Raw genomic sequence first — 12,309 nt, forward strand, 5'->3', positions numbered from 1 at the left:
CCAGTGATGTGTGAAGGGGTGGTGGTGTATTTCCAAGTCAGGATGGTGTGCAACTTGAAGACAAACCTGCATTGAGGTTTCACTCCTTGCCCTTCCCATCCCAAACAATGGGGGTCAGGCCGACATCTTTGGGAAAAGAAACTGACATGATTTTTCAGGGTCTGACAAAAGGCCCTTTTTCAAGCATTTTATCTTTTTATTTTAAAGTTTGTATTTAATAAGATGGCATTTATTTTATAAAGACAGTACTCTCATTACTCTCATTGGAAAGGCAGTAGAGGAGCCTGAAGACCCACGCTCCATTATTCAGTCTTCTTCCCCTCCACCATCAGATCTCTTAAATGGTGCATGAACTCTATCTTGTTATTTCTTCTTTAGCACTGCTTTAAAAAAAATTATAGTAATTTTGTTTTGCACTGTACTGCTGCCAGTAAACAGGAAATTTCACTTGATTTTAGTCAGTGATAATAAATCTGATTCTGATTTTAGATTTCCAACATCTACTGTTTCTGATCTTATCTGTATGAACAAGACAAGCTTGTCACTGTTTCTTGCTACATGTAACAGTAATACACCAATACCAAGATAAAGTGATAGTGTGTACTGATCATACAGATCAAATCATTGCAAAGCATTGAAGGAGAACAAGATAAAACAGTAGCATAATCAGAATAAAGTGTAATGGCCACATAAAGAGTGGTATGGGTAAATAACAAGATAGATTGTGACAGCAAGAATCCACCTAATTGTATAAGAGTTTCATTCAAGAGTTTAGTAGTCCAGTAATGTGTTTTTTTTAAAAAACCAAACAAACCCAGAATACCTGCACCTTTACTATTGATAAGCATATTCTTAGCACCTGAGCAGCTGAAAAAAGGTCTAGCCATTAATTAATTTTCATTTCTCTTTTTTTTTCCATGTGGGAACAGCACCAGTTCCTGAAGGTGGCAAAGCCGTTATCCAGCCTGACTCCCCTGATCCTGGCCGCCAAGGACGCTGCCAAGAATAACCGTTAACCCAGCGGTGACGCCCGAACTCTGTTCTCCCCCTGCAAGTGATCCATTCCTGGTCTTCGTCATGCAACCACTCCTGACCCAGAACCCCTCGAGCTTCCGTTTCACAGCCAAGTCACAGGGAAGCGGGGGTGGTGGGGCTGCATTTCCAATGTGCGATGTGACAGTTAATGCATTTTGGAGGGGGGGGTGTGGGGGACTTCTTCCCTTAATCTGCAGTGGGTGTAATTACTTCTTCAAAGTACTCATCAGTGGTACAACGTGGTCACGGCACCGTGGAACTGCAGCCTGGGACGGAGAATAAAACCAGGGGTTGGGAACTTTGCCGGGATTTGGTAATAGCAGGGAGAGGATCTTGTGTCCACTAAACAATAATATCCTTTTCAAACCTAGCCCTGACACACTGGCAGGGTTTTCTTCTCGTACTCCAAAGCAGTGTTTCTTGATTTGGATTGACAGGCAAGTGCTTTCAGTTTTTTTATTCTTTTTCTCTCCCGGTGTTGATAAATATGTTTTCTTTTTCTTTTTGTATCTCTTTTTCCTTCAATCACTTTGACTGATGCCGTGATCATGCTGTTCACCCCGGCCTTTGCCTTTAGCTTGGGGCTGTTCTCAAATCACTGAATGTATCGACAGGCTGTTTATTGATTATGTACATGGCGTAGTGATTGAGACTGTAGAAATCAGTTTTAATACACACAGTGCGGCCTGCAATGTAGATTATTTTTGTCAGTGTCCCCATCCCATGAGATGTTTGTTAGTTTTCCAAACATTACTGCCCAGGGCAACTGGTGCAATGTCCTTTGCCTTGGGCAACTTAACATGCTGCTAAATTTTGAGAATGTCTATAGTGTACAAAACTATGGAATTTTAAAAACTATGGGGTTAAAAAAAAATAAAAAGGGTGTGTTATAATACTTCTGCAATCGTTTATACATCTTTTGGGAGGAATGAACTGGACAAAGTGACTGGCGTTTTTGAGGATTGGCATTGCTCTTAATGGATGCCAGGGTGACTCACAAGCCGAGATTTTTCGAATGTTTCTTTCACTGTTTCGTCCTGAAGCAACAGAGGTACGGAAAGTCAGTGTGACTGAAGAACTGGCTTGCCTCGTCTGGGTTTGTCACTCGCTGTCCCAGTTGTAATATCTTAGTTTTAAAAAGAAATGTAGCAATAAATAAAAGGAAAAGGCGGTGAAGATTATAATTTGTGTCATTTGCTGCTTTCTGCATTCACTTTATTTTTTCCCCCAAATTATAAACCATTGTTGATGTTATCCTTTCATTTCTTAGATCATAAGGCATACGAGCAGAATTAGGCTTGAAACCCCTGTTACAAAGTGACATACACTCACTGGCCACTTTACTAGGTACAGGAATGGAACCCGGTGTGATCTGCTGTTCTCCACTTCAAGGTTTAATCTGCTGTGCATTCAGAGATACTCTTCTACACACACTGTTGTAACACGTGGTTATGTGAGTTACTGTCACCTTCCTGTCAGCTTGAACCAGTCTGACCATTCTCCTCTGACCTCTTTCATTGACAAGGTGTTTTCACCCATAGAACTACCACTCACTGGATCTTTTTTATTGTTGTTTTGTCCCATTCTCTGTAAGCTCTAGAAACTCTTGTATGTGAAAATCCCAGGAAATCAGCTGTTTTTGAGATACTCAAACCATCCCATCTGGCACCAAAAATCATTCCACGGTCAAAGTCACTTAGGTCACATTTCTTCCCCATTCTGATGTTTGGTCTGAACAACAAATGAACCTCTTGGCCATGTCTGCGTGCTCTTATGCGTTGAGTTGCTGCCACATGATTGGCTGATTAGATATCTGCATCCAGGAGCAGGAATACAGGTGTATCTAATGAAATGGCCACTGCATGTAATTCTGTCACAAAGCCAAACACAGTTATGTAGCAGGTTAAGTCTTTTACTCTGCTGATTTGCGATGGGGTCTGACTAAAGGGTATGGACGTGGCCTGAATCATTCCAAGCAATGACTTGCCAATATGGGACTTTGGGTGGGGGCATGGGGGGGAGCATCATCTGTTCCCTCTGAGGATTCTAAAAATATGTTGTTACTTTTTAAAGCCAAGCATTAGCTTCCATTAAGCAGAAATGGATGTGTAGGGAGAGGCTGGTGATAGGTGAAGTTGAAGGTTAGACCAAAATATTTGTTTCGAGACGCAGTGCAGTAACAGGCCCAACGAGCCCTTGTCACCCAATTACACCCATGTGATCAATTAACCAGCTAACCGGTACATCTTTGGACTGTGGGAGGAAACCAGAGCTCACACAACGTAACCTCAATGCTACCATGCTGCCTTGGTACATTTCAGCATGCAAGAATACAGGGTGAAATTCTGAAGTAATGTGGATCTCTTTTTATATGCATTCTGTTAAATAAAGTTGAATTTCAATTTGATGTGATAAATATGTTGACATGCATAGCTGTAGCTTCTGTCTCCAAGGGATTAGTTAATGAGTCTTCCTCAAATATTAGTCATACTAATGTGAGCTTGCCACGAATCGCAAATCAAAGGGATGGTGCATGAAATATTCATTCCTTTTGCAAACAAATTGATCCTTTGCCTTCCTCCACACAGGTTTAAAGGGCACAACCTCCTCCTTCTGAATTTCCTGAATATTTCCTTGAAAGCCAACACATTATCCCAAACACAAGAGATGCTGAAAATCTGAACGAACACACACACACACACACACACACACACACACACACACACACACACACACACACACACACACACACACACACACACACACACACCCCGGTAAGATAAAAGAGCAAAATTCGGCCATTCAGCCCATCAAGTCCCCTCTGCCATTTCATCATGGCTGATCCCATTCAACCCCATACACCTGCTCTCACCATATCACTTGAAGCTCCAACCAATCAGAAATCTGTCGATAAACTTCTTTAGCCCACGGACTTGGACACCACCACAGACTGGCAGAGCATTCCATAGACTGACTACTCTTTAGATAAAAAAAACATTCCTCCTTCTAAAAGTTTGCCCCTCAATGTTGAGGTTGTACCCTCTAGTTCTGGATACCCCCATCAGAGGAAACATCCTCTCCACATCCACCCTATCTAGTCCTTCCAACACTTGGTAGGTTTCAATGAGATTCCCCATGGATTCTTCTAAATTCCAGTGAGTACAGGCCCAAAGCTGCCTGATGCTCCTCATATATCAACCCCTTCATCCCAGACTCATCCTCGTGAACCTGCTCTGGTCTCTCTCCAATCACAAGACATCCTTTCTAAGATGAGGAACCCAAAACTGTTGACAATATTCTGTGTGGCCCGACTAGTGTCTTAAAAAGCTTCAGCATTATCTCCTTGTTTTCATATTCTACTCCCCTTGAAATAAATGCCAACATTATATTTGCTGCCTTTACCACAGAGTCAACCTATGAATTAACCTTCTGGGAGTCTTCCATGAGGACTCCCAAGTCCCTTTGCACCTCTGTTTGAACTTTCTCCCCATTTAGATAATAGTCTGCACCATTGTTCTTTTCACCAAAATGCATTATACATTTCCCAATACTGTATTCCATCTACCACTTTTTCCCCCCATTCTTCCAATTTGTCCTGCTGCAATTGCATTGCTTCCTCAGCACTACCTGCCCTTCCACCTATCTTTGTATTATCGGCAAACTTTGCTACAAAACCATCAACTATCTAAATTATTGACAAACAATGTGAAAAGTAGCGGTCCCAATATTGACCACTGAGGAACACCACTAGTCACTGGGAGACAACCAGAAAAGCCCCTTTAATTCCCACTCGCTGCCTCTTGCCTGATCTTTCCTGCAACAACTTAGGAATTTATCTCATCAACCAAGCAGCCTTATGTGATGCACCTTATCAAATGCCTTATGAAAATCTAAGTAAATGATATTCACTGCCTCTCCATTGTCCACCCTGCGTGTTACTTTCTCAAAGAGTTCTAACAGATTTGTGAGGCAAGATTTCTCTTTACAGAAACCATGCTGACTTTGACTTATTTTATCATTAGTCTCCAATACTCCGAAACCTCATCCTTAATAATAGACCCCAACACTTCCCAAGCACTGAGGTTAGGCTAACTGGCCTATAATTTCCTCTCTTTTGTCTTATTCCCTTCTTAAAGAGTGGAGTGACACTTCCAATTTTCCAGTACTCTGGGGCTAGAATCAAGTGATTCTTGTAAGATCATGATCAATGTATTCATTATCTCCTCAGCAACCTCTCTCAGGATTCTGGTCCATCTGGTCCAGGTGACTTATCCACCTTAAGACTTCTTAGTTTGCCTAACACTTTTTCCTTTGCAATAACAATGGCACTCACTCCTGCTCCCTGGCACTCATGGACCTCTGGTATACAGCTGGTGTCTTGCACAGTAAAGACTGAAGCAAAGTACTCTAAGTTTATCTGCCATTTCTTTGTCCCCCATTACTAGCAGCAGTATTTTCCAATGGTCCAATTATCAACTCATACCCCCCCCCACCCTTTCATTCTTTATATAACTGGAAAAATTTTTAGTATCTTGCTTTATATTATCAGCTAGTTTGCCCTCACTTCATCTTTTCCCTTAGAACATAGAGTAGTACAGCACAGTACAGGCTCTTTGGCCCATAATATTGTACCGACCCTCAAACTCTGCCTCCCATATAAGTCCCCACCTTAAATTCCTCCATATACCCGTCTAGTAGTCTCTTAAACTCTGTAGGCTGCCTCATTATTATTTGAGATTAGGCCAATCAGTGTAGTATCATCAGCAAATTTAATTAGCAGATTGGAGCTGTGAATGGCAACACAGTCATGGATATACAGAGAATAAAGGGGAGGAAAGAGGTGAAGAGTCCCCCACAGATTCAAGTGCAACCCATCCCTTTTGTACCGGCCACACCTGCCCCAGAAGAGATCCCAATGATCCAGAAATCTGAATCCTGCTCCAAATCTTCAGCCACGTATTTATCCGCCACCTCATTCTACTCCTATCCTCGCTGTCAAGAGACACAGGCAGCAATGAATAAACAGTCAACGTTTCGGGCCAAAATCCTTCTTGCTATCTGCATATTCCTGCATCACAGCAGTGACTGTACTGCTTCTTTGCAAGTCCCTGAAGGGAATGAGAGAGGCACTATACAAAATGCAGATTTTCCTCCTCTCCCCATGTTGCGGACAATTCAGATACGGATGCTACTAATTCTCCATGGATTGGAAGATTAAGCCAGAATCATCTTGATTTGTACAACCTGGCCCCGCCGTTATCCTCTGCCATAGGGTAACAAAGAGAAAAAGGTTTCATTTGAGCCAACCATCACCCACCCATCCACAGTAATGCTGTTTTTTTTATTCTCTCTCCCTCCACCCCCCCCATTTTCATCGATTCCCTCCCCCCCAAGATTCTGCTACTTCCCAAGATGTTATGGCAATTTACAGTAGCTAATTAATCTCCTATCTTCAGAGACACACCTTCCGCCATCTTATTCTGGCTTCGTCCCCTTTCCTTTCCAGTCCCGGTGAAAAGGCTCAGCCTAAAATGTCAGCTGTTTATTCATCTCCATAAATGTTGTCTCACCTGCTCAGTTCCTCCAGCATTTTGTGTATGTTCCTCTGGATTTCCAGCTTCTGGCAGAACCTCCTGTTTTTCCCCTAGCCTCACCTATCACCTGCTAGTTTGTACTCCCTTCCCTCCCCCACCACCTGAAACTGGCTTCTTCCCCTTTCCTTTCCGGTCCTGATGAAGGGTCTCAGCCCAAAATTTCACCGCAGACGCTGCCTGACCTGCTGAGTTCCTCCCGCATTTTGTGTGTGTTGCTCTGGGTTGCCAGCATCTGCAGGATCTCGTGTTTTTGAAAGTTCAAAATTGGTGTTGTTGAAAACAAATATTACATTTTCTATATATGTTTTCTTTGGCCATATGGCTTCTCTGCTAACTCAATATGTGCTGATTGCATTTCACTTCATCATCGAGAGAATTACTTTAGCAGTGGGATGAAGCTGTTTTCTCTATTTATGCAGTGAGTAATGCCTAACAGAAGTTTACTGCCCACTCCTAGCTGATAAGACAAAATCTTCACAAATTTTATTGACGCACCTTAGGAAGCATCCTGCCTGGAAGCATCAAGAGCTATTCTGCCCATGACCATAAGAAACTACAGAGAAGATACAAAAGCCTGAAGCAAGTACCACCAGGCTCAAGGACAACTTCTATCCTGTTGTTAGAAGACTATTTACTGGTTTCCTAATACAATAACATGGACACTAGACCTCACCATCTACATTGTTATAATCTTGCACCCTTATTGGCTACCTGCATTGCACTCTCTCTGTAGTTGTTACACTTTATTCTGCATTCTGCTATTACATAGAATGTCAAACAATACAGCACAGGAACAATGTTGTGCTGAAACAATTAAATTAGTAATCAAAAGGCTAACTAGTCTGCCTACACAATGTTCATATCTCCATTTTCGTCGCATTCATGTGCCTATCTAAACGTCTCCGAAAAGCCCCTAATGTTCCAATCTCTACCAGAAAAGTTTGTTCACTATGCGCCCTTCGTATGACGCGGGCGATCATGGTCTCTCCGTGACTATGATTGTTCTTGGCAAATTTCTCCACAGAACTGTTTTGCCGTTGTCTTCTGGCCAATGTCTTTACAAAAACAAAGAAATACTCAAATGGCAAATAGTACAAAGCTAATGTAAAAGCAAAAGAGAGGGCATACAACTTACTGACAAAACAGAGGATTGGGAAGCTTCTAAAAACCTACAGAGAGCAACTAAAAGAATCATTAGGAGGGAAAAGATGAAACATGAAAGCAAGCTAGCAAACGATATCAAAGTGGATAGTAAAAGCTTTTTCAAGTATGTAAAAAATAAAAGAGAGATGAGAGTGGATATAGGACCACTAGAAAAGGAGGCCGGAGAAATAATAATGGGGGACAAGGAGATAGCAGATGAACTAAGTGGTCATCAGTCATTTTGCATCAGTCTTCACTATGGAAGACACTAGCAGTGTGCCAGATGTTGAAGGCTGCGAGGGAAGAGAAGTGGGCGCAGTTGCTATTACAAGAGAGAAGGTGCTCAAAAAGCTGGAAGACCAAAGGGTACACTAGTCACCCGGAGCAGATGAACTGTGCCCTAGGGTTTTGGGAGGGGTAGCAATACAGATTGTGGAGGCATGAGTAATGATCTTAGTGTAGTATTGCACCCATATTGTACTGTCTCAGTACTTTATTTGTACGCTGTAGCACTTACTTTGTATTCACAGTTATTTTGTAAATAATATTTTTTTTGCACTTCTGGTCAGATGCTAATTGCATTTCATTGGCTTTGTATCTGTACTTGGCACAATGACAATAAAGTTGAATCTAATCTAATCTAATCTAAAAATCATTGGACTCTGGCATGGTGACTGGAAATTCCAAATGTCACTCCACTTTTTTAAGAAAGCAGGAAGGCAGCAGAAAGGAAATTATAGACCAGTTAGCCTCACCTCAGAGATTTAGAAGATGTTGGAGTCAATTGTTAAAGGATAAGGTTATGGAGTACTTGGTGACACAGAACAAGCTAGGACAAAGTTAACATGGTTTCCTTAAGGGAAAATCTGTCCTGATGAACCTTTTGGAATTCTTTGAGGAGATTGCAAGTAGGATAGATAAAGGGGATGTAGTGGATGCTGTATATTTGGACTTTCAAAAGGCCTTTGACAAGGTGCCATACATGAAGCTGCTTACCAAGTTAGAAGTCCATGATATTACAGGAAAGTTACTGGCATGGACAGCTTCTTTTTAATGGAACAGAAGGCTTTGTTGCCAAGTTTGCAGTTGAAATGAAGATTGGTGGAGGGGCAGGTAATGTCAAGGAAACAGGTAGACTGCATTAGGATTAGACAGATTAGGAGAATGAGCAAAGAAGTGGTAAATGAAATACAATGTTGGAAAATGCATGGTCTTGCACTTTGGCAGAAGTAAATGTGCAGACTATTTTCTAAATGGGGAGAAAATCCAAACATCTGAGATGCAAAGGGACTTGGGAGTCGTCGTGTAGAACACCCTAAAGCTTAACCTGCAGGTAGAGTCAGTGGTAAGGAAGGCAAATGCAATATTAGCATTCATTTTAAGAGATCTAGAATACAAGAGCAAGGATGTGATGCTGAGGCTTTATAAGACACTGGTGAGGCCTCACATTGAGTATTGTGAACAGTTTTGGGCCCCTCATCTTAGAAAAGATGTGCTGGCATTGGAGAGAGTCCAGAGGAGGTTCACAACGATGATTCCAGGAATGAAAGGGTTATTATACGAGGAATGTTTGATAGCTCTGGGTCTGTACTCGCTGGAATTTAGAAGGCTGAGGGGTGGGAATTTCATTGAAACATTTCGAATGTTGAAAGGCCGAGACAGAGTAGTTGCAGACAGGACGTTTACCATGGTGGGGAAGTAGGACAAAAGGGCACAGCCTCAGGATAGAAGGGTGTCCATTTAAAAAAGAGATGCGGAGAAATTTCTTTCGCTAGAGGGTGGTGAATTTGTGGAATTTATTACCACAAGCAGCTGTGGAAGCCAGGTGGTTGGGTTTATTTAAGGCAAAGATTGATAGGCTCTTGATTGGACACAGCAACAAATGTTACAGGGCGTAGGCCAGGAAGTGGGGCTGAGGAGGGAGGAAAGGGACAGAGGGAGGACCATTTACTGAAAATGGAAAATTCAGTCTTCAAGGAACAGATCCATCCAAATTCACACAGCATTTCCATCACTTAGAGGTGAAGCCTCCGCTCCTCACTCGAACAGTCAGCAACGTGGACATGAGACAGAAGACATCCACGGTTGTCGGGCTGTCCGATGTCAGTGTACATCCATGCGGGAGGAAACACGATAGCCAATCAGTTTCTGCACTTAGAGTTTGAGCTGTGGGATCCTGTCATCAGCTATTTCAGTGGTCAATAGTAAAGACTGGAGCCTAATGACTGATCAGAGCTCAGGAAGTCAGAACTCAGTTCCCAAAGCCTGGAGATCCAAGGACCTGTCCTGGTGTTGGAGGACTGTTTTTGTGTATTTTGTGTGGAAGGGAGGTTAAGACAGAGGAAAGGACTTGTTGTGTTGTTTTTTTTTCTGTTGCTTGTTGAGTTCTAGTTTGTTCTGTTCTGTGTTGTTCTGCCAAACATTGTGGGCACGTTATATTGGTGCTGAAATGTGTGGTAACACCTGCAGGCTGCCTCCTGCACATCCTTAAGCGCATTGGTTGTTAACGCAAATGGCGCATTTCACTATATCGTTCCATGTACATGAGATAAATAAATCTGAATCTGAATCTGAATCTTCCACTGACTGTCAGTTTTCTACCTCGAAGCCAGTTTGGGATCATTCTTCTCTTGGGTTTTCAATTCTTCTCTTAAACGCATCATCTGGGGCTTTCATCAAAGGCTCGATAAAGTTGATATGAATTACATCACGTGGACTAACAACATCCTCATTGCTACTACCTCCTCAAAGTTAGATCATCCAGCTTCATCCAATATACATTTTTCATGCTAACTTCCATTCTAAAGCTCTACCTCATCGTTAATTCTATGAACTATCTAACTCACCCATGTTAGGCTTCAGATACTTCTAAAGATTAGTTTTATTTGTCACATGTACATCAAAACCAATGTGCCATTTGTGTCAAACCACCCAGTCCATGCTCTTTTCTTGCTGCTGCCATCAGGTAGAAGGTACAAGAACCCCAGGACTCAGACCACCAGGTTCAAGAACAGTTGCTACTCCACAACCATTAGGCGCTTGAACAAAAGGGAATAACTACACTCATTTGCCCATCCACTGAGATGTTCCCAAAGCCAATGATCTCACTTTAGCTCTCTATCACATTATCTCATGTTCATGTTATTTATTACTATTTATTTATATTTGCATTCAGACAGTTTGTTGTCTTCTGTACTCTGATCGATCTTTCATTGACCCTGTTATAGCTACTATTCTATAGATTTGCTGAGTATGCCCGCAGGAAAGTGAATCTCAGGTTGTATATAGAAACATGGAAAATAAGTGCAGGAGTAGGCCATTTGGCCCTTCGAGCCTGCACCGCCATTCAGTATTATCATGGCTGATCATCCAACTCAGAACCCTGTACCTGCCTTCTCTCCATACCCCCTGATCCCTTTAGCCAAAAGAGCCATATCTAACTCCCTCTTAAATATAGCCAATGAACTGGCCTCAACTGTTTCCTGTGGCAGAGAATTCCACAGATTCACCACTCTCTGTGTGAAGAAGTTTTTCTTCATCTCGGTCCTAAAAGGCTTCCCCTTTATCCTTAAACTGTGACCCCTCGTTCTGGACTTCCCCAACATCGGGAACAATCTTCCTGCATCTAGCCTGTCCAATCCCTTTAGAATTTTATACGTTTTGATAAGATCCCCCCTCAATCTTCTAAATTCCAGCGAGTATAAGCCTAGTCGATCCAGTCTTTCATCATATGAAAGACCTGCCATCCCAGGAATCAATCTGGTGAACCTTCTTTGTACTCCCTCTATGGCAAGAATGTCTTTCCTCAGATTAGGGGACCAAAACTGCACACAATACTCCAGGTGTGGTCTCACCAAGACCTTGTACAACTGCAGTAAAACCTCCCTGCTCCTGTACTCGAATCCTCTTGCTATGAATGCCAGCATACCATTCGCCTTTTTCACTACCTGCTGTACCTGCATGCCCACTTTCAATGACTGGTGTATAATGACACCCAGGTCTTGTTGCACCTCCTCTTTTCCTAATCGGCCACCATTCGGATAATAATCTGTTTTCCTGTTTTCGCCACCAAAATGGATAACCTCACATTTACCCACATTAAATTGCATCTGCCATGAATTTGCCCACTCACCTAACCTACCCAAGTCACCCTGCATCCTCTTAGCATCCTCCTCACAGCTAACATATGGTGACATCTATGTATTTTGATAATAAAATTTACTTTGAACTTTAAATAACCAACACAGTCCGAGGATGTGCTGGGAACAGCACCCAAGTATCACCATGTTTCCAGCACCAACACAGCATGCCCACGACTTACTAACCCTAACCTGTCTGTCTTCGGAACGTGGGAGGAGACTGGAGCACTCGGAGGAAAGCACGTGGTAACGGGAAGAAAATACAATGCCTTATAAAGCTTCAGCATTACGTCCTTGCTTTTCTGTTCCAGTCCTCTTGAAATGAATGCTAATCCAAATTTTATTCCTCCATCAGGCAGGAGGTACAGGAGCCTGAAGACCCACATCACCAGGCTCAA

The 12,309-nt window shown here is 42.4% G+C and overlaps 1 protein-coding gene across 2 annotated transcripts in view; it reads left to right on the forward strand.

Moving 5' to 3' along the window:
- pak1 (p21 protein (Cdc42/Rac)-activated kinase 1) overlaps positions 1 to 2,307 on the forward strand; it is a 318,106-nt gene extending 315,799 nt beyond the window's left edge. The window contains exon 15 of one of the 2 annotated variants that reach the window (XM_063054636.1): positions 930 to 2,307. In XM_063054636.1, the coding sequence (XP_062910706.1) occupies positions 930 to 1,016 (87 nt within the window). In that variant the 3' untranslated portion in view covers positions 1,017 to 2,307. The remainder of the gene's footprint in view (positions 1 to 929) is intronic. The other variant, XM_063054635.1, reaches the window with a different exon arrangement.
- The last annotated feature ends 10,002 nt before the right edge of the window (positions 2,308 to 12,309 follow it).

Source organism: Mobula hypostoma, chromosome 7 (assembly GCF_963921235.1).
Source record: "Mobula hypostoma chromosome 7, sMobHyp1.1, whole genome shotgun sequence".
Lineage (NCBI taxonomy): Eukaryota > Metazoa > Chordata > Chondrichthyes > Myliobatiformes > Myliobatidae > Mobula > Mobula hypostoma.